The sequence below is a fragment of the Apodemus sylvaticus genome, chromosome 7 (genome assembly GCF_947179515.1).
Source record: "Apodemus sylvaticus chromosome 7, mApoSyl1.1, whole genome shotgun sequence".
NCBI lineage: Eukaryota > Metazoa > Chordata > Mammalia > Rodentia > Muridae > Apodemus > Apodemus sylvaticus.
Window position 1 is genome coordinate 56,567,526 of NC_067478.1, and position 26,462 is coordinate 56,593,987.

The 26,462-nt window shown below is 39.7% G+C and overlaps 2 protein-coding genes across 4 annotated transcripts in view; one reads left to right on the forward strand and one right to left on the reverse strand.

Moving 5' to 3' along the window:
- Window positions 1-12,020, reverse strand: part of Rfx7 (regulatory factor X7) — an 89,480-nt gene extending 77,460 nt beyond the window's left edge. The window contains exons 1-2 of one of the 2 annotated variants that reach the window (XM_052187826.1): window positions 11,842-12,020; window positions 11,488-11,653 (exon numbers count right to left, since the gene is read on the reverse strand). In XM_052187826.1, the coding sequence (XP_052043786.1) occupies window positions 11,488-11,648 (161 nt within the window). In that variant the 5' untranslated portion in view covers window positions 11,649-11,653; window positions 11,842-12,020. The remainder of the gene's footprint in view (window positions 1-11,487; window positions 11,654-11,841) is intronic. The other variant, XM_052187824.1, reaches the window with a different exon arrangement.
- Window positions 12,021-12,586: 566 nt separating this feature from the next.
- The window catches only part of Tex9 (testis expressed 9), a 68,069-nt gene continuing 54,193 nt past the window's right edge, over window positions 12,587-26,462 (forward strand). The window contains exons 1-2 of one of the 2 annotated variants that reach the window (XM_052187828.1): window positions 12,587-12,681; window positions 20,548-20,626. In XM_052187828.1, the coding sequence (XP_052043788.1) occupies window positions 20,559-20,626 (68 nt within the window). In that variant the 5' untranslated portion in view covers window positions 12,587-12,681; window positions 20,548-20,558. Of the gene's footprint in view, window positions 12,682-12,732; window positions 14,254-20,547; window positions 20,627-26,462 lie in introns of those variants that run through there. The other variant, XM_052187829.1, reaches the window with a different exon arrangement.

Consider the following 26,462-nt stretch of genomic DNA (forward strand, 5'->3'; position numbering starts at 1 on the left):
GAAATCTAAATGTCTATGAGAATACAGCATATAAAAGCTAATCACTAATATCTACCACTAGATGAAAAATAAAAAGCTGGCTGGGCATGGTGGTGCACACCTTTAATCCTAGCACTCAGGAGGCAGGTCTCTCAGCTCAAGGCCAGCCTGAGTTCCAGAACAGCAAAGACTACACAGAGAAACCAGCTTGAAAAAACAAGAAAATTAAAAGGTACAGAAGATGCTGTCATCAGATTCAAATAGCTACAGCAAAGGAAGCAGGAAAAAAAAAAAGATTAAGTATTTAATCATTCAGAACTCACTATACAATGAGGTCAAAAAAGGGGGCTAATGTGGACTAGAGTAACAAAAAAAATGTTTCTAGTACAAATGATTTAAGGTGCTATATCATGTGTTAAGATGTAGGATTTGGAGACAGAGGTAGAAATTCTAGAATATCCACAATGAAAAACCACAGACAAAATCAGGACCACAACATACAAAGCTAAAAATAATGTACTTGTTAGATTGAAGCAGATGCTGAATACTGGCGGACAGCAAAATAGGGCTGAACCAACTGTATGGCTGTTACACTGCTTATAGATCTTGTAAAACAAATGGAAATTTTTACACAGTATGGTGAAAAAGAAATTACTATAGAATTTTAGGAAGGAATCTATGAAAAGTAGCATTTGTAAAGCCTTAATTAGGCAGTACATAGTGTAGTATAGTGAGGGACAACTACCAAGAGCAATGTATTGCTTTTTTACCACTGACAAAATGATAGAGTAACTTAAGTGAGGAAAGGTTTATTTTGGCTTATGGTTTCAGAAGCTTTAGTCTAGGATGGTGGGGAAGAAATGGCCGAATGAATAAGGGTTGAAGCCAAGAAGTAGCAAAGCCAGGCCTACTACGTATCAACCCACTTCTTAAGGTTCCATAATATCCCCAAACAGTGCCCCACCCTGATAGTTGATGATCTAGTATTTAAACTTGTAAGCCTATCTTATATCCTAATTCTAATATTCTGCTTCTGTTTCCTCCATTTACCCAGTTTCATAGCTATTTCCTAATGTCAAACATCTAGTCTAACTTCAAGAATTCCTGTCTTAAGCCAGTTCAAAAGTCCATAGCCTCTTTTGTGACACAAGGCAAACACTTAGGTATGAGTTCAAATCACAACCTACATACTTCAATGCCACAGAAATAAGCATACAACAAAAGGAAGAACGAGGAATAACAAGGAAAGACTGGACCAAAGCAAGATAGAAAACTGTTGGGCATACATCAAAACTTACAGCTAACTGTCTGATATCAGGGCACATGGTGGCTCCTATAGCCCTTATTTGTAGCACATGTGGCCTGTCTCTTGGGTTGACTACTCAGTGTCTGTAGTTTCTTCAGCATGTATTCCATGTTCCTGGTATTTATAGCATTTTGTTCTCTGCTGCAAATCAGGCTTCATCCTCACAGCTTACTAAGGAACAAGGAACAACTACCCAATGCCTGGCCTCACAGGACTCCCTTTGGGATCTTTGTGCAAGCCTACTTTATGCCATCTCTGTAAAACAGTACCACATGGAAAAGTCTAAGTTCTGTTGTCAGCTTGAGATCTGGGCAGATCTCCATTTACCACAGCTCAGTAACTTCTGATGCCTGAGTGGTTGTATCGGGAAAAACACTTCCCTTTGGCATTTTTTAAAATCCCCAACAATATACCCTAGAAACTGTATTTTCTTAGGCACCATTTATTTATTTAAATTATATGTTTAGGTGTGGGCATAAGCACAGGTGCAGGTATCTACGAAGTTGAATAGAGGATGTTAGATCTCCTGGAGCCTGAGGTACAGGCCACTGTGAACCTTCTGCTGATGCTAGGAACTGAACACAGGCCTGGCCAGAGCTCTGCAAGAGGCGTATGTTAACTGCTGAGCCATTTCTTAACCCCTTCAGCCTTCCCTGCACTCTTTTTAAAGTTTTTCAAATATAGTTTTAGTTTTGCTTACATCTCTCTGAGCCTTTGTTTGATGGGCCCTTACCATCAAGCTACCTTTTCTGTTTAGACAATGCAAAGTGCTCAGTGTCTTTAATGGCATTAATCTTTTTAACAGTTAACAGTCACTGCATCTGTACATGCCTTATCTCTAAATACCATTATTTCCTTTCCTTGAAAAACTGTACATTTTCATATCCTTCCGCTTCTACTTTTATTCACTATAAACCTGCATAAATGCAATGAGCAAAACCCATGTTACAGCCTGACGCTAATACTATCTTGGAATTTCTTCCATAAAATAGATTAATTCATTACTTCTGAATTCCGCCTGATATAATTTTTCAGGACATAGACAGAATACAGTTAGATTCATTTTTGGCTAAAAAACAAACAAACAAGCAAAGAACCATGTGATACAAATTGCCTCTAGCCCAATTCCCAGTAAGTTTCCTTGTTCCCTTTGAAACTTCATGAGCACTGTCTTTACTGTCTTTATTTGTGTTGACATTCTGGTCTTCCCAATTCCAAACAGAATGGCACATTAAAGGCTGCTTATAGTTCCCTACAGTTTCTCTAGCCCACAACTCTAAAACTGTTCTACATTTCTCCTGCAAACCAATTCTGAAGACCTATAAACCAATAGTCAAGTTCATGACAGAAACGACCATACTCTAAGTATCAATTTTCTGTATTACATTTCTCATGACTATCACAAAACAATGCAGGGAGGAAAGGTTGTTTTTTAGTTTAGGATTTAGAAGTTTTCATTACATCACAGTAGTAGGAGTAGTTGGCTAAGACTACTCACAGCATCAGATAGGAAGCAGAGAACAAGGACTAAGAGAAGGGCAGCCTATAAACTGCAGTGACCCCCACCTCTGGAAGCCAAGCCCTATTTCCTAAAAGCGCCACAACCTACAAACAGGACCATCAGCTGTGTGTGAACTTGACATCCACACAGGAGCCCAAAAGAGACAAACTCCTTATCAGATTCTTACTGACTTCCTTATTCTCTCATTCATGAATTAGATTTAGAGCTGGTGATGACAGTGAACCTTACCAATAATGTAGGTCAGTAGAGGAAGATAGTATGGGATAAAATTTATTTGGAAATTTTATTAATGAATATAGTTCCCACATATAAATGGTTGGCACTACCATCAAATTAGGGAAAAGACTCATCTACATTAACTGAATTATTTTGTTGATATACATTTTCCAGGTTCCTAGAAACATAAATTTTACTTCAGGTAAGATGTCAGAAGTCTTATGTAATTAATTTCTACATTTCATATTTTATTGTAAAAAAATAAGTTCTTGGCCTCTCTATATACAAATAACAATTTTCTGTTATACTATATATTACTTAAGATTTTTGCAGTGAAAAAACCTTAAAAAAAAGATTTTTGCAGTGATAACTTTGCTTCATATATATTTAGTCTTTAAAATCCTTTGGATGCTGGGCAGCGGTGGCACATGCCTTTAATTCCAGCACTTGGAAGGCAGAGGCAGGCGGATTTCTGAGTTTAAGGCAAGCCTGGTATACAGAATGAGTTCCAGGACAGTAAGAACTACACAGAGAAACCCTGTCTCACCCCCCCAGCCCCCCACCCCGCCCCCCAAAAAATCCTTTGGACTTCACGTATTAGAAAAAGAGAAGTTTCATTTAGTTAAAACATTTTTAATCACTAAAATAGACTTATTTCAGGTAGTAAGTCCAGTGTAAATTATCAAGAAATATTAAATAGCACAACTCATAATAGGCTCATAAGTCAATAGTTCATGAGTTGTAGTGTGTATAAGCAGAAAAAAATAACAGAAGCAAAGAAAATAAAAGGTCACAGTATAGTAATCCTCTATTCTTATTTTGTACCTCTTTGACAATATAAAAGACAGGAATAACCCCACAAACCCAAGTGCTCTTTATGCTAAGGTTTCTAGTGTGCTTGTTGGGGGATGGTATAGATATGTTCATATATAGTGTGCATATATGCATGCAGGTGTGCAAAAACATGGATATGCTCATGTGAGGGACAGAGTTTGACATTGGTTGTCTTCCTGAATCACTCACCACCTTTACTTGAGTCAAGGTTTCTCAGTAAACCTAGAAATTACCAATCTTGATAGGGTGGACACCCAGGGATCTCCAAGTATCAGTCTATCTCTGCAACCCCATTGCAAGGGCTACATGCACATGCAGCTGCACCCAGCTTTTACATGAGCAATGGGAATCTAAACTCAGGTCCTCATGCTTGCATGGCAGGCACTTTATTGACTGAACCATCTCTCTAGTCCCATGCTCAGTTTTACACATTAAAATCATAAAAATCAACAACACATAAGCCCTAGTGATAATCTCGCCCTCAAAGAAAACCAATCATTATGATGTATTATCAACAACAGAGCTCAAATTCTAATTGTTTTCAGAAACAAAAAAGGAGGCAAATAAAAGGCATGTATAGCAAACATCATTTTCTATACCCAAGTTTTGGATAGATATCACCAATCAGAATGCAAATACAAATCAATTTGTTAGTCCTGTGCTGAGTATAAATATATTATACATTACCTGATCCCTTGATACCCAAACTTAAGACGACAAAATTCAAGTAAAAATTTTTTTCTTCATAAGGCTATTTTGGAAAAGATGGGAAATTAACACCACTGAACTCCCCTCCTTTTTTCTTTTATTAAATGTATTTATTTATTCACTTTACATCCTGATTGCTTATGCTTACAGACAGGAGCCTATTGACTCTTTAACTTCCTAAATTTCATGGCATAACAGACTGTAGTCTTCCACTATACAAACTCTCATCCTCTTAAGTCAGTATCACAAGTAGAGATTCAAACAGCAAGGAATATCAATGTTTTCAGTTCAGCCTTAGATAGAAAGAAGGAAATATAAAACCTCACTTTTATACAATTTTTGTTACACACACACACACACACACAATCTGCCATAGTAGATGCTTGATACAAATACTGTAAAAATTAATCAAACCTGTTTCTATTTCCTCTTGTAAATAGGACAAATGTAGTTAATAAAACAAAAAAGAGAAATGTTTATAGCTTCAAAAAAATTATTAAGTCTTGCTTGAAGGTTTTAAAGTTAAGTGCTAACTATCTTAATCTCATAGTAGCAATCAAGAGCATTAAAGCCTTAGTGTGTGTTGATCTTCATTTCATGATCCTGTCTGGAGTAGGAAGATTCTCCCTGATTGGACAATGCTGTTCATCTTTGACTTCTTAGCATCCTCCAGGAAGCAGAAGAAAAAAAAAAAAAAGCCTATACAAAGAGAATAATAGAAATGGAGGAAATGAAGAGTGTGTGATTTTGTTAGGGCTATGGGACCATCTTACTGCCTTGTTCTTAAAAAGACACTGGTGCAATAATTCATTACATGTCTACCCTAAGTGAAGGAAATAATTGTGAAGTTAAACCCTACATTAAAGTATTCTGAAATCAATATACAACTGTTTTGTTTGCATTAACAAATTTATAAGATGGCATCACTAGTGGCTCAAAATACTTCAGTAGTAGCATAGGAAAAGGTTTCTACATGAAATGCTTGTAGGTTTAAGCAACTCTATTAAAAAAGCAAAAGAAGCTAACAGTCTCTCAACAACTAGGATCATTCTACAGCCTAGCATATGCACATATAATAAGTCAGCTCTTAGAACATTTTATGTTATACATTTTCAGTAAATATTTGCAGACTTAATCTCATGTAATGAAATATTTGAACACGGTAACAGTAAGAGAATGACACTTTCAGATAGTTCTCCTGGGCTACCACCCAAGTAGACACTAACAAATCTCAATAACCTGTTGACTAAAAATGTTCTGTTGATGGCTTATGATAATTATATTAGTCTTTCACTGTGCTTATGGCATATTTTATTACTGCTGTCAGTATTAATCTAGTAACAGACTCACAGAATTTAAAAGCTAAAAGAACTTGCAAGGTCATTCAGTATAACCCTCTACATTATAAATGAGGAAACAAAGGTGTGCATTTTGCAGAATCCATACTTTGACATGTGTCTTTTCTTTTCCTGGTAAGTCCCCAAATGAGTATGAAAAGTGTCATTGTACATTTTCCACCCAAGGTTAACATTACAGGCAAATGAACATTCTTTAAATGCCAGTGTTTATTTAACACAGCACTTTGTATACAGCAGATCAGGTGAGCACAATTCTTTTCTTAAGTGTTCAAATTTTAGTAAGTTACACTGTTTAATATTTGTTTTCAAAAATCTAGGTAAAAGAGACTTGATGGAATTTTAATCAAAGCACACCTTTCATGATAAATAAGATAGTTCTGTCCTTTCTACCAGCTCATTTCCCAAATAAATCTCTAAAATAAGTAATGAGACAGAAGCCAAATCAGTTTGCAAATACCAGCATTCAAGACATCTATCTTCCAGGTGGGAGAACTAACTGACCAATAATTTAAACACATACATATCATTAGTTAAGCTAAACAGAAACAGAAATTTGACAAGCTTGAAATTGCTTAACTTACATTTTTGGATGACAGAAAAGATAATTTCTCTCTGGAATCAGAGCCACTTAGTACTGGGACATAAAAATCACAACTGGCCTCAGTACACCAAGCAAAAGCAAACCAAGTCTTTTCTGTGCTGACTACAGAAGACTATCTGATTTCTGGGTAGGTGGCATTTAACCAACTAAACTAAAATATATGTAAGACAAAAAAAGACCAAAGATATGAGCTATTTAACAATACATGTTTCCCACTACATTTGGATGAATTACAATTATTTCTTATAGCACTAATAAAATGCATGGCTCAAGAACAAAACAAAACTAACTACTGAGTTCTATGGCAGAAGACAGAAAACAGGACTAATATGATATTACTATGTAAATGTAATAGAGTATTGTACTCTACTCATTGTACTAAAATGGAAATGAGATTAATTATTTACTATTGAGATGCTTATTGCTATAACAATAAGACATCAAAACAGTATAAATGATAATCTAGAACATATCCAAAATAACTTTTAGATTATAATCCTAAATCTAAATCTAAAATATACCAGATCAGAAATCAATAAAGACAAGGAACTCTTGACCCTCTGACACTACCCCATGGTTGGCTAATGAATTAGAAATTCCACAACTTCCCAGTCATTCAGTTTCTTAACACAAAAGGGGTTGAATAATGAACATCTTACTGTTTAAAGACATAAGGTCTTACCATTAGAATCCATTAGAATTGAAATTTTCTGTGTATTACATTATAATATCTTCTATAATAAACTATCAGGCCTTCTTTTTTACCTTTTTTAGGTGAAAGTTTATCTAGATTACAAATGAACAGCAAACACGAGCTGCTCCCACATATGTACATTTCTTCCTTCCTTCAGACTTTCCTTCCTTTTAATGTGGTGCACCAAGTATCTGGGCATAACCTAGAACTCTATAGAAGGTAAGTAAGTACTCTACCCCTGAGGTACTTTTTTTTTTTTTGTTTTTGTTTTTTTTTTTTTTTTGGAGACAGGGTCTCTTTGTAGCTCTGGCTGATCTCAAACTCACAGACATTCACTTTCACCTGCTTCAGTGTCCAAAGTGCTGGGATTAAAGGTGTACACCACTACATCCAAGTAGACAGAAGAGATCTCATATAATATATAGTATTTTGTATTCTTTTTTTTTTTAAGTTTCAATTCTATAATGGTTTCAAGTAAAACATCTTTTAAAAGAAGAAGGAGCCAAGTGTGATGGTACATACCTTTAATCCCAGCACTAGACAGGCAGAGGCAGGAGGATCTCTTGTGAGTTCAAATCCAGCCTGATCTACATAGCAAGCTCTAATACAGCCAGAACTACATAGAGGGACCCTATCTCAAAAAACAAATGGAGATAGTAAAAATTTGTGTTGCTTAAACTAAATAGAAATTTGCATATATATACATACACATATATATTTTTCAATCATGAAGTCACTAAGACAGGAAAATGTAAGTAACCAAAAAGAAATGCAATATAAATGAAAGAAGCTCACACTTAATTGGCTATGGCTTTTAATTTAGCTATCAGTATGAGTCTTCTTTTAAAGAGGGAGAGAGACAGACAGACAGACATTGATTGACTGATTTAGGTAACCAGGTATCATGGAACAGAAATCGAGGACTTGAGAGGCTGTGGCAACATGATTATGAATCCAAGTCAGCCACGCTCACAGACCAAAATTTGCTCAAAAACACCCAAAAAGGAAAACTGTGTGTCTCTATGATTTTAATATTCTCTTCTATTCTCCTGTTTAGAAAAAAAATCTTCAAATTATATTATTTATAAACTATAAATAACATTCTCATAACCTACTCAGAATGAAATCACCTCTACAAATAATCCTTTCATGTGAGGCCTGCAAGTGATTTTGACTCTGTCTATGGAACAGGAAGGAGTAAGATCAAGAAACAGACAGACAACAATAGGAATATATTCGCAAACACATTAATACAAGCACAAAACTATCAAGTTAGCAGTAAATTTTCTAGAATTACTTTAAAAGTCTATACTATTTCCAAGTCTTGAGAAATAGTTTTAATCTCATTAAATACTATGGTCTTAATGTTGAATATTTATTCTTTTTTTTAGATATATATTTAATGCTTGAAATTACAATGAAATACTTTTATCAGATAGTGTTTATTGAATCGAATAAATTAATTGTGAGCCAAGATAATAAATAACTCATTGTCCAGCTACAGGCCTACATCACATACTATATTTATAATTGTAGAGTAGGAGGACAAGTACAGACTTGTTTGTGATTTGCAAGCCCAGTAATTTAGACACTGTGATCAACCTAAAAGCAAAATCCAGTTGAGAATTTTAAACACCACATATCTTTTAAATCTCATTTTAACTCTAAATAATCAATGATATTGAAGGATGACACAAAAGCAATACAAAACTGACAATCTTTCAAAACATTACCAGGTAATTTTTTTTAAAGGTGGGAAAGTATTACCTAAAAAAAATATGAAACATAATACACACAGAATTTTAGTTATGTCTATTAAAATCAGTTTTATGCTTTTTTAAAAAAAATACTACTTTTTAGATGATAGTAACAATAAGCTATGCATGACAGCATATGCCCTTAAATTCAGAACTTGGCAAGCAGAAAGGCAGACAGGATTTTTGAGTTTGAGGCCTGCCAGGATTACATAGTAAGCCCTGGACTCAAAAAAATAAAAAAATAAAAAAAAAATGCAGCAATGGAACTTTTACTTTTTAACATCTGCATTTTATGTAGCTCCTTGATGAATAATGAATCGGTTCTTGTGGAGGAGTTACAAGTCTATATTAAATATGGCCAATAATGTTTATTATCCACCATGGTTGTTATCTTAAGGTTTTAATTATAAAAAAATAATTTCTGCAAACAGAATTACTAAAGTTGAAAATGAAATGCTAATATATCAATATAATATGAAGATACAGAATCCCACATTTTGATATTAAGGTGTATATTTGAACTAAACTCTATTCTCTCTACTTCAGAATTTTTTTTCATGTGCAGGTCTGCACAGTTAAGTTGTCACAGATGTGTAAACACCATTACCACTGAAGGAATTAAATCATGAGTTAATAAAAATAAGTAAAAAGGCACTCCACAATCATCATTATGCAAACACTATCCTCAGTATTCTATACAACTCACTCTATCTATGAAATTATATAGTAAAATTTCTTCCCTTTTATTGTTTTCATAATAAAACAGACTTACTAAGTCAACCTTTAAAATTTACCTTTCTTAAAAGATTTGATTGAGTCCTGTAACTGGGATGTCCCTCATTTGAGTGTTAAAAACGGAGTGAATTGTTTACTTCAATTCAATAAGGATTTTAGGGATCCTAAGTTACATTATGCAGAGATAAACAAAAGATCTTGCTTTGTGGAACTCAACACAGTAAGCACAAAATTAATCATATTCTCATTTAAATTACAGATTTTAAAGCAGGAAAAAGTATCCATAGAAAATCCATTGAATGAAGGTATTGCTTGGTCTCCCTATCTCCATAAACATACACACACACACACACACACACACACACATACACGCACACACGCACGTGCATAAAATTATCTCACATATCTGACTTATTCAAGTTGCCACATAACTTTTATCAAAGCCTTAAAAAATCCTTTTAAAATAATTGTTTCATATTAAAATTAAAAATAAAACTAAGACATTCAACTGTCAACTACTGTATAGTATTAAACTAGTAAAGCCTGCACTGACCTACTTCCTATTAGCATCATGACATGGAGGCATGCTAAGAAAATAATGAAAATTACTATATAACAATTTCTAATTTTGTATTTAAAATTGGTTACTGTCTTGAAATGTTCAAATGTCATTATTCAATGCCTGTTGCATTATGATAATTTTTTTCAAATTGCAAGTTTTGTTATTTTAGTAGTTATAGTCAATGATGAACCTGCTAGATTCATGCTCAAAAAAATATCAAGGCTATTTTTTTCATATCATGCTTAATTCTATTTTAAAATTTCTATTAAAAGCAATCTTAGACCAAATTCCATATATTCTTTTCCATTTTAAAAATAGTGCTATGCTTTAAAAAAAGTCAGTTAATAAAGAATCCTACAAAACAACTCAAGCTCACATTTAAAGAACACTTGCAATGGTTCTGATAGAAGATGGACTTAACTGTATATATTAATATTGCTATCAGTCTCTAAGAGTTAAATTAACATTGAAATATTCCAAATTCCCATACAAGAAAATACAGAACTAGTAACGAGTGTTCCATCTAGTTTCTTTTTAATAATTACACAAAATAGCAAGAGCTTTTTGACATTTAAAAAAAATTCACTTTACCGTGTAAATTTCTACATTAAAATAAAATACTTTCTGGTAAAGAAGCATTTCCTTTACAGTCAATACAAAAAATAAATTCCCTGGAAGGGAAATTCAGTGTGAGAATAAAGGAGGCAAAACTATCCAGAAACAGCAGCTAACCCAACTGAATGAAAAAGACATGTTAGGTTTTGTGCTGCATATTAATGCAGTTACGTACAATGTCTTGTTTGGTCAAAACTCACAATACACTCCTTCCTCCTCCTATGACTACAAAAGGAGTCGACACATTTTTACATTACAAGTTTCCAATTCATTCCACTATCATGCAATGACCCATATTTCCCTTACTGCACATGGAAAAATGCACAAATAACTTGTTTATCTGCTTACAATTGAGGAGAGGGAAGCATGGTGTGTGTTGTATGTGTGTGTGTGTGCTCTCGCGCGCGCGCGTGTCTAAGGAGACCAGGGGTGGGTGCAACCTTCCCCCCTCCAGAGGTGCCATAGGCATGCACCGGGCTCTGGCGACCCACCTTCAGCGAATGCATTAGCCTCCTCCTCGGATGCCGCCGCCGCCCCCCACCCCCTTTGCAGCAGAATGTGCCTAGGCTGTTCTACCCCAGCGATGGAGGATCCTCTTACCAGATGGAGTTCTTGATCTTGTGTTGCAGAGCGTTGGCCTCTGTCCCTGGCAGCCCGGGCACAAGGGCTGGCAGAGCCACCCCGGGGTTGGGGGCGCTGAGGGGAAGCTGCTGATGGGCATCGAGCTGCTGTGGTGGCGGCTGTTGTTGTTCCTCTGCCATCGCTGCTGGAGGGGAGGGAGGGAAGATGGGGGCGCGGGGAAGGGTGAGGGAAAGAGACGCGGAGGGGGAGGACGACGAGAGGAGGAGGAGGGGGAGGGGAGGAAGAGGAGGAGGAGGGGAGGAAGAGGAGAAGGAAGAGGAGGAGGAGGAGGAGGAGGAGGAAGGAAGGAAGCTGGATAAGCTAGGCCTATACCCCAGGGCTCGAGTGAGTCGCTTTCTCCGGCCGCCTGAGGGACATCCCCGGGGAGACCGCGCGGCTCCTCGCGGCTCTCGTCACGGTTCCTCTCCCGGTTCTCCTCGCGGTTCTCGTCACGGTTCCTCTCCCGGTTCTCCTTACGGCCCCGCGCGTCACCGCGGCAGAGGCATGGCGGCGCCCCTCAGCCCCCCGTCAGCGGCCGGGGCTGGGGGGCGTCTGAAGAACGAGGTCCGTGGTCAGGCGCCCCCTCGGCCCCCAAATCCAACCCGACCGGTCTCTCGGGGGCCTGCCTCCCCGGCCGCCCTCCCCCGGGGGCCTGGCGCCTCCGAGCTCCCCCGCGCCGCTCGCTCGCTCCCTCGCTCGCTCGCTCCCGGCCCCGCCGCCGCGGCCACTGCTGCCCTGCCAGCCCGGAGCAGCCCAGCGCGCGCAGCCGCACTGCGGCCCGGCGCAGACGGCACAACACCTACCGCGCGGCCGGGGGGCGTGGACGCGCGTGTGCGGGCGCGGCGCGGGGGCCGCAGGGGGGCGCGGAGCGCGCGGGGCGGAGCGGCCGCCGGCCGCGGGCCCAGGAAGCCGCGGCGGCGGCGGGGAGCGGTCCGGTGGCTGCGGCGGACGCGGGGCCGACGTGTTGGGGGCGGGGAGCGGGCTCGCGTGACGGCGGCGGGGCGTGGACCTGTGCCACCGTGCGGCGTGGAAGGGAGACTGTATTGCTTCCTAGTGTGTAAGGTGAAACGAATCTACACGCCCGCCCCCTGCACACACACACTAGCGAGCGTGTGCAAACATTCAGCTAGTCGGAATTGCTTCCTCCCTCGGCCACCGGACTGCATGAAGCAGGTGAGAGCTTTGCGAAGAGCTGGCGCCGCCAGCTAGTTCGGCCTGGTAGGAAAATGGCAAGTGAGGAGCTGGTTGAAGTGCTCCTCGGTCGGGCATTCAAAGCCCTCCAAATCTGGCCCCACTTTAGCTATCCAATCACAGCCGCCGCCATCCCCCCTGCAAGAACTCCCCGCTCCAATCAGTGAAGTCTCCATGCCATCCTTAGCGCGCAGCAGATTCATTCTTCCTTGGTGCCTTTGCCCATGCTGTTCCCCCACCCCCGTGCCAGGAGTGCCCTCCCCGCCTCACACTCCCGATTCAGCCCAGGCTCTGAGACACAGCTCAAGTCGCGGCTTGTCAGGGTCCCTGGCAGCCAAGGCCCCTCCTGTTTCTCAAAAGAAACACATGTAATACAACATGGAGGCGCAAGCTTCAGCCAAGAGCTCTTCCTTTGCAGCCATCTAAACTCACCCCAGCCAGAGACTGCCCACCATTCGCCCTCTTCCCCATTCATAGAGAGCTCTGCTGGCTGCGAGTGAGACTCCCTGCCTCCCACAAGTCATTCCTCTTAGAAGAGCAGAAGAATTGGCTTTTCTAGGTGGGGCTGGTCAGGAAGGCTAAGCGCCTGGGTGCAGCCAAAGCCTCTGGCACCAGATGGAACAGCTGCGCAGCTCTCACTGACCTTTCTCGGTGCCTGTGGCTGTGATGAGCCTTCGAGCTCCTAACTTTTCTGACAGTGTTTCTATCAGACTTGTTCCTGTCAGATCTTCTGGCCACTTTCCTGTATGGACTTTGAGCTAGGAGGCCCTGCCACCTTTTAGACTTCTAGTAGGTGGTGCATCTGATTGGCTTGGATTGCGTGGTCCTTTGAGTGCTCTGTTCCGCACTTGGCCTGAAACGCTCTTGCTTTGTCCATGTGGCCTCAGGCCTGGTTCACATAGACTCGAAGCCCGTACTCTGAATGTTTGCACCTGGACGGGTGGAGGGAAGGACAACTTTGCAAAATACAGTTTCTTCATGAAGATTCAGACTGTGTTCCAGAATGCATATTTATAATTCTGTATCCACGGGGAAGATGATATAAAAAGACAATAGGAAAAGTGACCCAGACCCCTTTTTCTAATTTTTTTTTAACCTGAAGAGAGAGTGATGTCTTCACATTGCCACATCCTGAGGGGGAGAATCATCAAAGAAAAGCAACTGGGACCTGCCAAAGACCTTAAGAAAAGGAAGTTGAGAACCGAGATGTCTTTAAAATAACTTCACTACCGGGTGTCACACAGGCTGGCTTCCCGAGTGCAACTTTTCAGTTTTTAATAGGTTCCATAAAGAGCCACGCACCCCACAGCCACCGCTAGAGGGCTCAGCAGAGTTACAGCCCCGATTTGCCCTCTAGCGGCGATTCTGAACAGAGTGCATTTGTGCAGACTTGGGGCCAGGCAGCTTGGCAGTTGGAGCAGACATCTGGAACCATTAGGTTCAACCAGCCATGAGAGGGTTTTCATATAGCAACAGACTGAAGAGATCCTATTGCCAGAATGAAACGTCCTTCCCTGTAAAGAAGGATCATTGCTCAGACTTAACATCTGAGAGGTAAATTTGGGCTTTGTTACAGTTTTCATAGAATAATAAATAATAAATAAATAAACTATGCTTTTAAGAAACTTGAAAAAAAAAAAAGTAAAGTACCTAAAAACTTGGGTGGGGATTCAGACCAAACCCAGAGACCCTAAGTAAAGGCCAACTTAGAATCGGTGTGACTCATTTTCTCAGTTTCAGTTCACTCCCGTGGGAGCTAATAGAAAACATTTTAGTGAATATGAATTTTTAAGATAGCATCTTAAAATCATATTTAAGATAGATATGAGCACATCCCAGTCTCAGAAAGTATAAGCTTATTTCCCCTTGAGGGTGTGTATGACAACGGGGGGAAAAAACAATTGGAGGAATGCCAATAGAATGGGGGAAATGAAAAGTGGTTTTAGAGTCGGGAAATGCATGGAGAGTGACCTGTAAACCACTGGAGTGTTCTAACAAGAGAACCGATACCTCAGAAGCAGACTAATTTGTGCTAGTAGTCTTGGAACGTAATTACTGGCTCTTAGGTGTTTAATAAATAACATCTGAATTCAGTTATTAACTTTTTTTCTTTTAAAGATTTTTTTTTATTTTATGTGCATTGGGGTGTTTTGCCTGCATGTATGTCTGTGTGAGGGTGTCCAGGTCCTGGAACTGGAGTCACAGACAGTTGTAAGCTGCCATGTGGGTGCTAGATATTGAACCCAGGTCCCCTGGGAAAACAGACACTGCTTTCAACCACTAAGCCATCTCTCCAGCCCCCTTTCTAGTAATCTTATGTATGAAAACTTCATTTTCCTTATAAAACTTTGCAGAGATTTACACTACTTATAATATACATGTATGTGCATATAAAATATGATACACTATACACTTATCTCTAAGGATTAATGAGATAAAGATCACATTTACAAGTATGAGGAAAATTAATACCACATAATATTAATGGGTGCAGAAAATATAAATAAGGCATAGGCCCAACTCAAAGCAATTTATATTCTGTGAAGTAGAGCCAGATTAACATATTGAAGTATATGAGATGAATTCCAAAATATATTCTTCTTTGTTTCTTTTCTGTTACTATGATGAGACACTATGACCAAGGTAACATAAAATAAGGCATTTAATTGGGCTTATAATTTCAAAGGGTTAGAGTCCATGACGGCAGAGAGAAGGCATGGCAGTGGGAATGGGTGAGAACGTTTACCTCAGATCATAGTACAGGGCAGAGAGGCACGCTGCATGGCTCTCCTCTTCCGACAAAGTCACAGTTCTATAACTTCCCAAACAACAAATGAGCCTATAGGGCTTGTTTAAGATTGTGGCTTGTTTAAATCACCACAATAATGTCTATTCAGGGTAGAGATAGATTGGAGAGATTTGTCTGTAGAAGTTAGAAGAACTATTTAGAGAAGGCCTCTTGGCTGGCCTTTGAATTTGGTATCCTTGAAAAGAATAGGTGACAGAACCTGGTGTGCTGTCTAGTTTTATGTTGACTTGACTCAAACTATAGTCATCTGAGAGGAGGGAGCCTCAACGCGAAAATGACTTTACAAGACTGGGCTGTAGACAAATCTGTACTGCATCCTCTTAATTAGTGATTGACTGGAGAGGGTCTGGCCCATTGTGGGTGGTGCCACCCTTGGGCTGATGATCCTGGATTCTATAAAAAAAAAAAAAGCAGGCTGAGCCAGGCGGTACTTGAACCCGAGCACTTGAGAGTCAGAGGCAAGTGGATCTCTGTGAGTTTGAGGCCAACCTGGTCTACAGAGCAAATTCCAGGACATCCCAGGCAACACAGAGAAACCCTGTCTCAAAAAAACAAACAAACACAACAACAACAACAACATCAAATCACACTGAGTAAGCCATGAAGAACAAGCCAGTGAGCAGCGGCCTCTGCCTCAGCTTCTGCTTCCAGGTCCCCACCCTGACTTCCTTCAGTGGTAGACTACAATGTAAGCGTAAGCCAAATAAACTCTTTCCTCTCAAATTGCTTTTGGTCATGTTTCATTCATGACCATCAACATCATCATAATAATAACAACCCTGACTAAAACAGAAATTGGTAGCAGGATCATGGGATATTGCTGTGGCAGACCTGACCATGTTGTTTTGGCAAAGATTTTGTAGAAAGAGTTTATAACTTTGGGTTAAAAAGTCATTGAGTATTGAGAGTTCAGTGAGCTGTTCTGTAGGATCTTTGAGTATATGAATGTTGACAGCAGTGCAGATGATGGAGTCTAAAGAACAGCTGAGGCTTGGCACTGTGCGGCAGGTCTGGAGTCCCAGGAGAGGCTATTGGTGAAAGTGCTTCCAAGTACTGCAAGAGACCCCAGAACTTTGGAGATGCCAGTTCCATGGGGTGACCACCGAGAACAGCAGCAGCAGTGGAGTGGAACTGGTCAGAGCCTCGAAGACAAGCTGTGTGTGCTGTAGAGGGTAGAGCCAGAGAAGTGATGCAGACCCAGGGTGTGCTCAGAAGATCGTGAGTAAATCCCAGACAATGAACACTGGGTATTTACACAGTTGGAGTCTGGTTTTGCTTTGCTTTGATTGTGGCTGTGCCTTAGTTCTTTCCCCTTGAAATAAGAAAGTTTCTAACTTATCTTTTATTTTATAGGAGCCCATAGTTGAGAGAGTTTTGGATTTTAAAAGAGATTGAATTTTAAAAGTTTAAATTTGTAAGACTTGTAAATCTTTTTAAGTTTGAAAATGTTTTACAATTAGCCTATAATGATGGTGCCCACCTTTAACCTCAGCACTCTGGCAGAGGCAGGTGGATCTCTGTGAGTTTGAACACAGCCTGGTCTACAAAGTGGTTTCCAGGACAGCCAGAGCTATACAGAGAAACCCTGTCTTGAGAAAACAAAAACAGGGAGCTGGAGAGATGGCTCAGTTAAGCCATCTCTGGTTAAGAGCACTGACTGCTCTTCCAGAGGTCCTGAGTTCAATTCCCAGTACCCGCATGATGCCCTCTTCTGGTGTGTCTGAAGACAGCAACAGTGTACTCATATAGATTAAATAAATAAATCTTTAAAAAAAAGAAAGAAAAAACAAAAACAAACAAAAAAGAAAATGCTTTATATTGTGATGTTATTAATGTACAATTGTTGGGATAAACAAGAAAGGAAAGGTTGTGGATTAACAGTGAAGTGTTTGTGTGTCAAGTTCACAAAGGGTCAACTGTGCTGGTTAGATTATGTCAACTTGACATGGCAAGCTATAGTTGTCTGAGAGGAAGGAACCTCAGTTGAGAAAAGGCCTCCATAAGAACTATCTATAGGCAAGCCTGTCGGACATTTTATTACTTAGTGATTGATGTGGGAAGGGCCAATCCATTGTGGGTAGTACTACCCCTTGGGCTGGTGATCCTGGGTGCTAGAAGAAGGCAGGCTGAACAAGCTATGAAGAGTAAGCCAGTATGCAACATCCTTCGTGGCCTCTGCCGTAGCTTCTGCTTCCAGGCTCCTGCCATGACTTTTTTCAATGGTGCACTATGATGTAGAAGTGTAACACAAATAAACCCTTTCCTCCCCAACTTGCTTTTCGTCATGGTATTTCATTACAGTAATAGCAACCCTGAATAAGACACTGGGGAAGATGATTTCAGGTAAAGGAGGCAACATGATCACTGGAGGACACAATGTGGTGAAAGGATAATGCAAAGCCCTGGGTGATCTGTGGCCAGATCCTTAATGGGACATAAGAGAGGAGAAAGTGGTGGGGATTCTGGTTTTTCCTTTTTAGGTGACTTGACTATGTGGTTTCTTAAATTTCAGATTTCTTTTTTTTTTTTTTTTACTAACTTTATTTTTTTAACTGGATATTTTATTTATTTACATTTCAAATGTTATCCCCTTTCCCGATTTCCCCTCTGCAAACCCCCTATCCCATCCCTCCTTACCCTGTTTCTTTGCTTTTTCTTACCCTGCTCCCCCACCCACTCCCACCCACCCTCCTAGCATTCCTCTACACTGGGGCATCAAGCCTTCACAGGTCCAAGGGCCTCCCCTCCCACAAGGCCCCTTCAGCTCCTTCAGTCCTTCCCCTAACTGGGGTCCCTGTGCTCAGTCTGATGGTTGGCTGTGATGTTTCAGATTTCTGAAAGGCATAACTTTTAAATTCAATCTCCTATGAAGACTGTTGCCAGTTTACCTTAGAAAACAGTGTCATATTACTAATTATTATTGTTCTGTCAAAAGATGATAAGGCCCAATATTGTTTCCATCACTGATAAATATTAAGTGCCATAAACAACAGTAGCTTACCACAGAAATGATGAAAGTTCCATCCCATTCTTTTTTTTCTCCTTAAACATATAAATATCCTCTTTCCTCTTTACCATAACATCCTCTGCCTTCTTCCATCCCCACTGTCCCCCTCTAGGAGCTTAAAGGAGAAAGTGACAAGCCCTCCATGTCATTTAGAAAAGCCAGGAAAGAAGACTTCTATGCCCTTTATCCCTTCCTTGCCCAATTTTTGATATTTTAATTTTAGAAACTGGTAAGTATGTCTTTGGGCTTGTCTTTCAAATTTCATGTAGTCCTAGGGAGTGCTATGTTAATTCCACTGCTGTCATGTAATACACAGTCTTGCCTTTCTTTGTATTAAGAAAGGGAAAAACATGTGGAGTGTGAAGAAGAAAACAAAATATGAAACATGAATACAGAAGAGACAAGTTGCAGAGTTTAAAGCTAAGTGAATAGTGGCAAATTTGGACAGATGTACTAAGTGTCTTATATACTAAGACGTCCAATGTGACAATGCGAGTTCTGTGAGAACACACACATTTTATTCTGCAATTAAAACAATGGTTTGGTAAGGGCAAGGTAGCTGACCTGTTCAAATACTGAGTAAGGCTTCTAATGCTATCTGGCTATGAGACCCTATCTATGCAATCACTACTTTTGAGTTTACTTACCTTTAAGGATTAATGGGCTAGAGTTCACCTAACTGTTCAAATAAAAGGTATCAGAATTAATGCCAAATAGTGCTTGGATTTCACTTAGAAAACATTGCCAATTTGGTAGTACATACATGTTTATATTGACCTAGAATTATATAAAGGAGGGTTCAATTTAATATCAACTCTCAGAATTTTAAAGGAAGTGTTTACTTTTACTTGTGGCCAGGAAGGTCCCAAGTAGAAATCCAATACCTCAGAAATTCAGGCCAGCAGCAGCTATGAACAGAAGCAAGTAAAGTAAAAGTACATTTACCTAATTCTAAAGGTTACAAGGAAAAGACCTTAAGAGCCAATCCTGCATATGGTGAGGAAATTAGTTCAGGTGTAGGCTGAACTGGAGGGAGCCTAACTAATAAGCCACAAATTATTTCAGCTCAAGGAACTTTGAAGTACATACAGTATACAAATTATTATTCTGGGACCTTCAAAAATTTAAACAGAAGTGTCAAAAAAGATACAGTTCTTACCTACAAGAGAACACTAACATATATATTTCTTTTCTGTTTTTTGGGGGGTGGGGAGGACAGTGTTTCTTTGTGAGCTCTGGCTGTCCTGGAACTTGCTCTGTAGATCAGGCTGGCCTCGAACTCATAATCTTCCTGCTTCTGACTTCCAAGTGCAGAGATTAAAGGCATGTGCTACCACCAGTGAGCCCATATATATTTTTTTTCTTAAAGTTAGACAAACATATAAGCCTCTTCAACTTGCTCTGAAGAATCTGTTCTTTCCTTTTGGGATTTGTCTTTTCAAATTCACTGTACAAGACAAGAGTCTACCAGAAAACAGCTCCTATGAGACTATACACACACATACATTATACTATCTTATATTTCAACATTCTAATTTCTATAAGAGGTTGGGCTAAAGAAAATGTTAGAAACGAACTAGCAAATTGACTCCTTTCTTATAGAATATGACCATGATAATGAGGAAGGGCTACTTGAAAAGGCATTTGGCAGTAAAAACAATAGCTGAAAGATACACAAAAGAGGGCCTCCTTCAGAACCGCTAGCCAACTGTAACCAGTAGAGAGAGAGACTAAGCAGGAACTGTGAGAGGACAAGCTGAAAGGGCTTATGCAAGATAAGATAGTTGCTTAGTGATGGTAGAAGCTTGGTGGGATTACCGTAATTATTAAATGCACTGAAGAAAGAAGGGCACAAATGAGAAAAAAAGAGATCAAGAGTCTGGCCCTGGGGGAACCAAAATCACACAGGTGACTTCATATACTGAAAGCGCCACAGAATGAGAAGTTCACCTGGATGTTATGCTGGCTAATTTTTATTTCAATTTGATTAGATGGAGAAACACCTGGTCATTAATAAGGTACTCTTTTTTAGGTATATCTGGGATGCAGGGAAGACCCATTCGGAATGTGGGTGGCATCATCCTATTGGCTGCGTTCCAAGATGGAACAAGGTAAGGACAGGGAGAGAGCCAGGTGAGTGCCAGCCTTTGTCCCACTCCGCCGGTTGATCCATTTAGAAGTGACCAAGCCATCGCACACCACTCTTGCTTCAGCCTCAAGCAATTCCTGCCACTATGCCTGTACCACCTATTTTGCCAGTTGGCCTTCCCAACCAAGGTGGATGGACTACTCCTTGTGCCAAAATAAATCTCTCCAGCCTATAAAGGGTCTCACCTATTCTAAGCTGGCTACCAGTACAATGTACTTTGGATCCTTCTGCTTTTGTGTGGTGTTGGGGATTGAACCCAGGGTTTCACGCATGCTAGGAAAGCATTCTACTAACTGAGCTCTATCTCCGGCCCCAGTATTTTCTTCCACAAGTTGCTTCTTGTCAAGTATTTGGTCATAGCCAAGAGAAAAGGAACTAATCCAGTTTCCAATGCAGCTCTAGCAACAAGTTTGCCTTCTCAGACCTTGGGAGCAGGTTTCATGTGACTCTTGTCTTCTTCCAACAGAGTCTTCTACAGACAAAGATGTTCTTGATCATATGAGGGTTCTCATTGGTTCAGAATGGCATCTTCTGTGAAGTGTTTCCTATAGTGGGACTTTCTTGGACTTGCCAACAATATAAATTATACACAGAGGCGTTTTAATATTTGATAGCTTAGGCCTTTTAGCTGGGGTAGTTTAGCTACTCCAAGTGTAACCCGACTAACTAGCCTGCTGGCCATGTGGCAAGTTCTATCTCTTTGCTCAGCTCTGGTCCATCTCTTCACCTCCGTGTCAGCTGGGTGAATCTCCCACATCTCATTTCTTCTCCAAGTGTGTGTGTGTGTGTGTGTGTGTGTGTGTGTATCTGTCTCTGTATGTCTCTGTCTTGTTCTTGCTCTCCAAAGTTCTACCCTTCAGTTCCTGCCCAGTTATTGGCCTTCAGCTTTTTATTACAGTCAATCAGTAGTGAGGCAATACTTCTCTGGTACATTCTCAATTACCTTAGGCAGGTGAGGAATAACGAATACTTACAAAATAGAAAACCTAGTAATGGGCCATAGAAATGGCAATACCAGAATCCTGCCAGCATGTAGCTTTCTGCCAGTACAGAATTAACAATTGAATATACAGAGACACATCATCACACAATCAATGTACCTCAACAGTTTCCTTATCCACTCCCCACTCCACCCGCACCTCCACCTCTTTTCTGTGTCTCCTATAGTGTCTTGCACTGCCTTATGTCAGACACTGTCTCAGAATAGTAATATTTCTTGGTTACTGTTTCTAGCCTCATATTGTGGCTTTGCATACTGTGAATCATATATGGTCTTGAAGTGTGTTTTTATTCTTTGTAACTGCAACATAAAAGGTAGTCACTACTAGAGTAGCCAAACAGTCCATGTTGTTGAATTGAGAGACTGAATTTAAAACATTTTAAGAAACAAAAGATTGAATAAAAGAAAAGCTAGCAAGACAGCTTGATAACATATCTGTATAATGTGGGGAGTTGAGGATTTATTTAATTTGTACTTACAGTTCATCTTTCTGTGAGACTGTACAGCTTTTCTCAGCAGCTGATTTTATCTGTTCAGGTTAACATGTGGTGCTGAGACTGGAGCCTCAGTGCTAAAGGGATTCAGGCCAGCTCATTGTTCTCAAAGAAAACAATAGGTTATGTCCAATCTCTCGTGTAGACACTGATCCCCACTGTGGATGGGCCAGGACTGGAGCTCACTCTTAAAGGGGCTGTGTGGGTGTGAGAGGCTAACACTCTGCCTGACTTCAGCCCTGTGCTTTAGAAGTTCTTTACCTCTTTGGCTTTTTTCCCAGTTGGTAGAAGTAGCAATTATAAAAACTCCCTTGTACAACTACATTATGGATTCAATGAAAACCATTCATAAAAATACCATTGCAATACTTTATGGTAGTATGTGCTAAATACTTGTGATTCTTTTTTCTTATTTTCTATTTCTGGCTGGGAGAGAAGAGAGGTGAAGAGTAGGGTAATGGTAGAAGACAAGACAAAGAGAGGAGTAGTGAAAAGCAAAGTGGGCCCAGGCGTGAGAGTATATACTTTTATCCCAGAGCTCAGGAGAAGTTAAAACAGGATGATGAGTTTGTGGCCAGGCTTGGCTACATAGTGAGGTCAAGTCTAGCCTGAGTTACATAACAAACGATTATATAAAGAAACTGAAAAGAAAAACAAAACTTAGCCAGGAAACAAAAATGACAACAGCTTGGTTATTGTGTCACTGCTTAAAATCTGATGAAGTACAGATACTTACCACACTGCTCCTGAGTAGCTGCTTCTAGAGAGTCCTTGATCAGAGCATGGAAGGACGTTAAACCCTGGCAACAGATATCAAGATATCTCAGCACTAGATGGCAAGGGGTAGACTTGTGTACACCAAGGAGAAAACACAGATTCAGAGTTACCATCTGTTATTGGTTGACTCTAACATATCTCATGCAGCTCATGTTTTTACTGTTTATTATTAAAAAGAGGGGGATTGTGTGTGCCACATAACCTGTACAGAGGTTGGGGGGCAACTCTGTGGAATGCATTCTTCTCTTCTTCTACCTTTACATGGCTTCTGGGGATTAAACAGACTTGTGTGGCAAGTATTTTTCTTCCTCAACCATTTTGCCAGTCCCAAGGTTTTTGTTTGAATGCTTGTTTCTCAGCTGGTGGCACCATTAGGAGATGGGCTTACCTAGTAGAACTGGGTCGCTAGCAGTGGGTGTTGAGTAGATCTCTGCTTCTGACTTCAAACTGATTCCTGGTCCACTGCCACATGATAAGTTAACACATACTCCATGAACTAAAGTATTCTGCTACATCTGCCCTGCTGTGGTAGGCTGAAACCCTCTGGATCTGTGGTCCAGGATAATATTTTCTTTCCATAAGTGTTTCTCCCCTACACTCATGCTTAAAAAACAAACAAACCAAGGATTGAATATAGGATATTATGCATGCTAGTCAAATGCTCTACCATTGAACTAAATCCCCCTGAAGTTCTTAAGTCATTTCTATGGTATTTAAGTCACAGAAATGCAGAGGTGACTAATACCCCATCTTACTAAATTGTAAGAGTATATAGAGGTATACAGCAGCCATTCCTCCAGATAACAAGTAACAAAGGGAACAAGAGAAGGCATTTATAACCAGTTGGCAAACTTCAAGGACTACTCGTAGGAACTCCAAGGCATTGTTGCTCTTGAGGTTCCTAAAGAAGACGGAAATCAACCATTCATATTAAGGCCTTTAAAAGCTCCCAAAATGTAGGCGATAAGGGCCTGTTCTTTCTACCTATTTTAGGGAGGTTTTGCCTAATTAGTGTTAAAAACTGTGAAAGAGCTCCAAATGGACTCTAAGCAGGCTTCTCAGTAGGCAGGTGTTGATATGGCAGGGGTGGGAGTGGAATTCTAAAATGGGATAACTTGTTAGCTCAATTTTTCTGCCTAAAAATGTTAACTTTGTCAGTGATTGCTAGTCAGTGCTAGAAATGGGGAAAGTGGTCAGAAATCACAGTTCTGTAGCCAGTGTCTCTTGCCCCCGTGAAAGATACTTTTGAAAAAAGACAACTGAGGGGGCTAGAGAGATGGCTCAGTAGTTAAGAACACGGAGTAAAATTCCCAACAAGCATATGGTGGTTCACAATTATCGATAAGGGCAGATTATGCCCTCTTCTGGCATGTGGGTGTACAAGCAGCAAAACACCTTACAATAAATTAAATACATATATAAATAATTTTTTTTTTTTTTTACAAAAAGGACAATTGAAGAGACTATCCAATTATTTTTGAAAGGCAGATGACTCAAGACTAAATACCCTCTCTTCTAATGTTGATAAAAGTTATCTTGCTGTTTTCAATCTTGTCAGAAATGTTACAGGAGATAGGCTTAAATTTTCTTTCTGTTTTGGAGATACACAGTTTCTCTTAAAATATTTGGAAATAAAAATGGCAAGATCAGAAGTTGTCACTCATAAATGATGTTTCACAATGTTCTGAAAGAGTTTAAGATCTGAAGTAGGGAAAGTTAAATCAGGATTTAAGACTGGAATACATTTCCCTCTACACACACTTAGGGAATCACAGAAAAGACAGAGATGGGAGTGTGGAGAAAGTAATAGGTAACAGATCTGGGATGGAAAGGTGCCAGCAAAGATGCAGATGCTTTTAGGAGATGGCATCAAACCTTAGAAAAGCAAACTGGAACATTGGTACCACGAATACAGGCTCCAGGCTACTGAGAAGGCAGAAGAAATACAGGACTTAGTGAACAGCATATCCTCCGGTAATAAGCACAGTGATTGATGAAGACACTGCCAGCTTCCATTCCTTCATCTGCTTGTAATGCCCACAGTTAAGGTGCATTCACAGATCCTAGATGGCAAGGAACACAGCAGTCACAAGGGACTCCAGGAGAGAAGGTTCCTCTACAAACAAAAATCATGTCTCCCAGCATGCCCATCACATTGACCATAATCACCAGCCCACCTGTTTCAAGCAAAAGAAAGTCTTATCTACAGAGTAGAATAGAATACAAGAACCATACAAGGTTATGGAAACGCCAAACTCACCATATAGAAGATGCAGCACATAAAGAGTTGATAAATGAAAAGAAGGGTAAGATTATTTTATAACTTTATAATTTTAAGAAAAGCATAAGTATGTAAGCCATATGTTTATATTCTGAGTACTGGACAAAAGGTGTGTCCCTTTAGTTACATAAAGTGACTATTCATATTGGATGTGTTATTTGGGAAGCAAACTGATTTTCTTTTACTTTTACTCTCTCTCTCTCTCTCTCTCTCTCTCTCTCTCTCTCTCTCTGTCTGAGACAGAGTCTCCTGTGTAGCCAAGCTGGCTTTGAGCTCACAATCCTTTTCCTTCATCTTCATGAGTGCTCAGATATAGGCATATACTACCATGCCTGTCAAAAGTTTGATTTTTGTCTGGTATGGTAGTACATACCTTTAGTCCTAGCACTCAAAAGGCAGAGGCAGGAAGATTCTGTGAGTTCAAGACCAGCCTAGTCTACATAGCAAGTTCTAGGGCAGCCAGAGCTATATCAACTCTGTCTCAAAAACTTTTTTGCTTTTGTTCTTTTTATTTGTATGTCTGTGGGAGAGTGCACCATATGTATGGGTGCTCACACAGGTCAGAAGAGAGCATCAGACTCCCTGGAGCTAGAGATCCAAGAGGTTGTGACTTACCAGATATGGGTACTAGGAACCAAACTTGGGTCTTCTGGAAGAACAGCAATGATTCTTAAATGCTGAAACATTTCTTCAGTCCCTGAAATGTTCTTTTTGAGGTAAAAATGTTAATAGGTATGTATCAACAATAGACTCTTTTGAAACAATTACTATATGATAAACTTCAACAAAATAAGAGTCCAAGAAAGAGTGAAGACAAGATTCAAGAATCAATGGAGAGTGGAAAAATTTGTAGTTGTCTTAGTATAATGTATAGTTGTATAAGTAAAATTAAAATCTAGATTAGAATTTCACAGATCTGTCTCAATAACAAGCTAAACAGCAACTATTTCAGTTTTATGATCCATATGGTCTTTCATCACAACTGTGAAAGCAGTCATGGATAAATTAGTACCTGAATGCTATGCTTGTATTCTAATAAAACTTTATTTACAAAAGGAGGGAACAGACCAACTCCTATTCTAGAAGATTGCAACGTAAGAGTGTCAAGATAAAGACATGATGAACAGATATAAGTTCTGAAAGCATGATAAACACACAGAATTAAGTGGCAGGGGAAAGTTGATCTATCATTCAATGACAATGGGTGAAAAATCTTTAATAAGAGGAAGTAATTTAAAATTTTGTA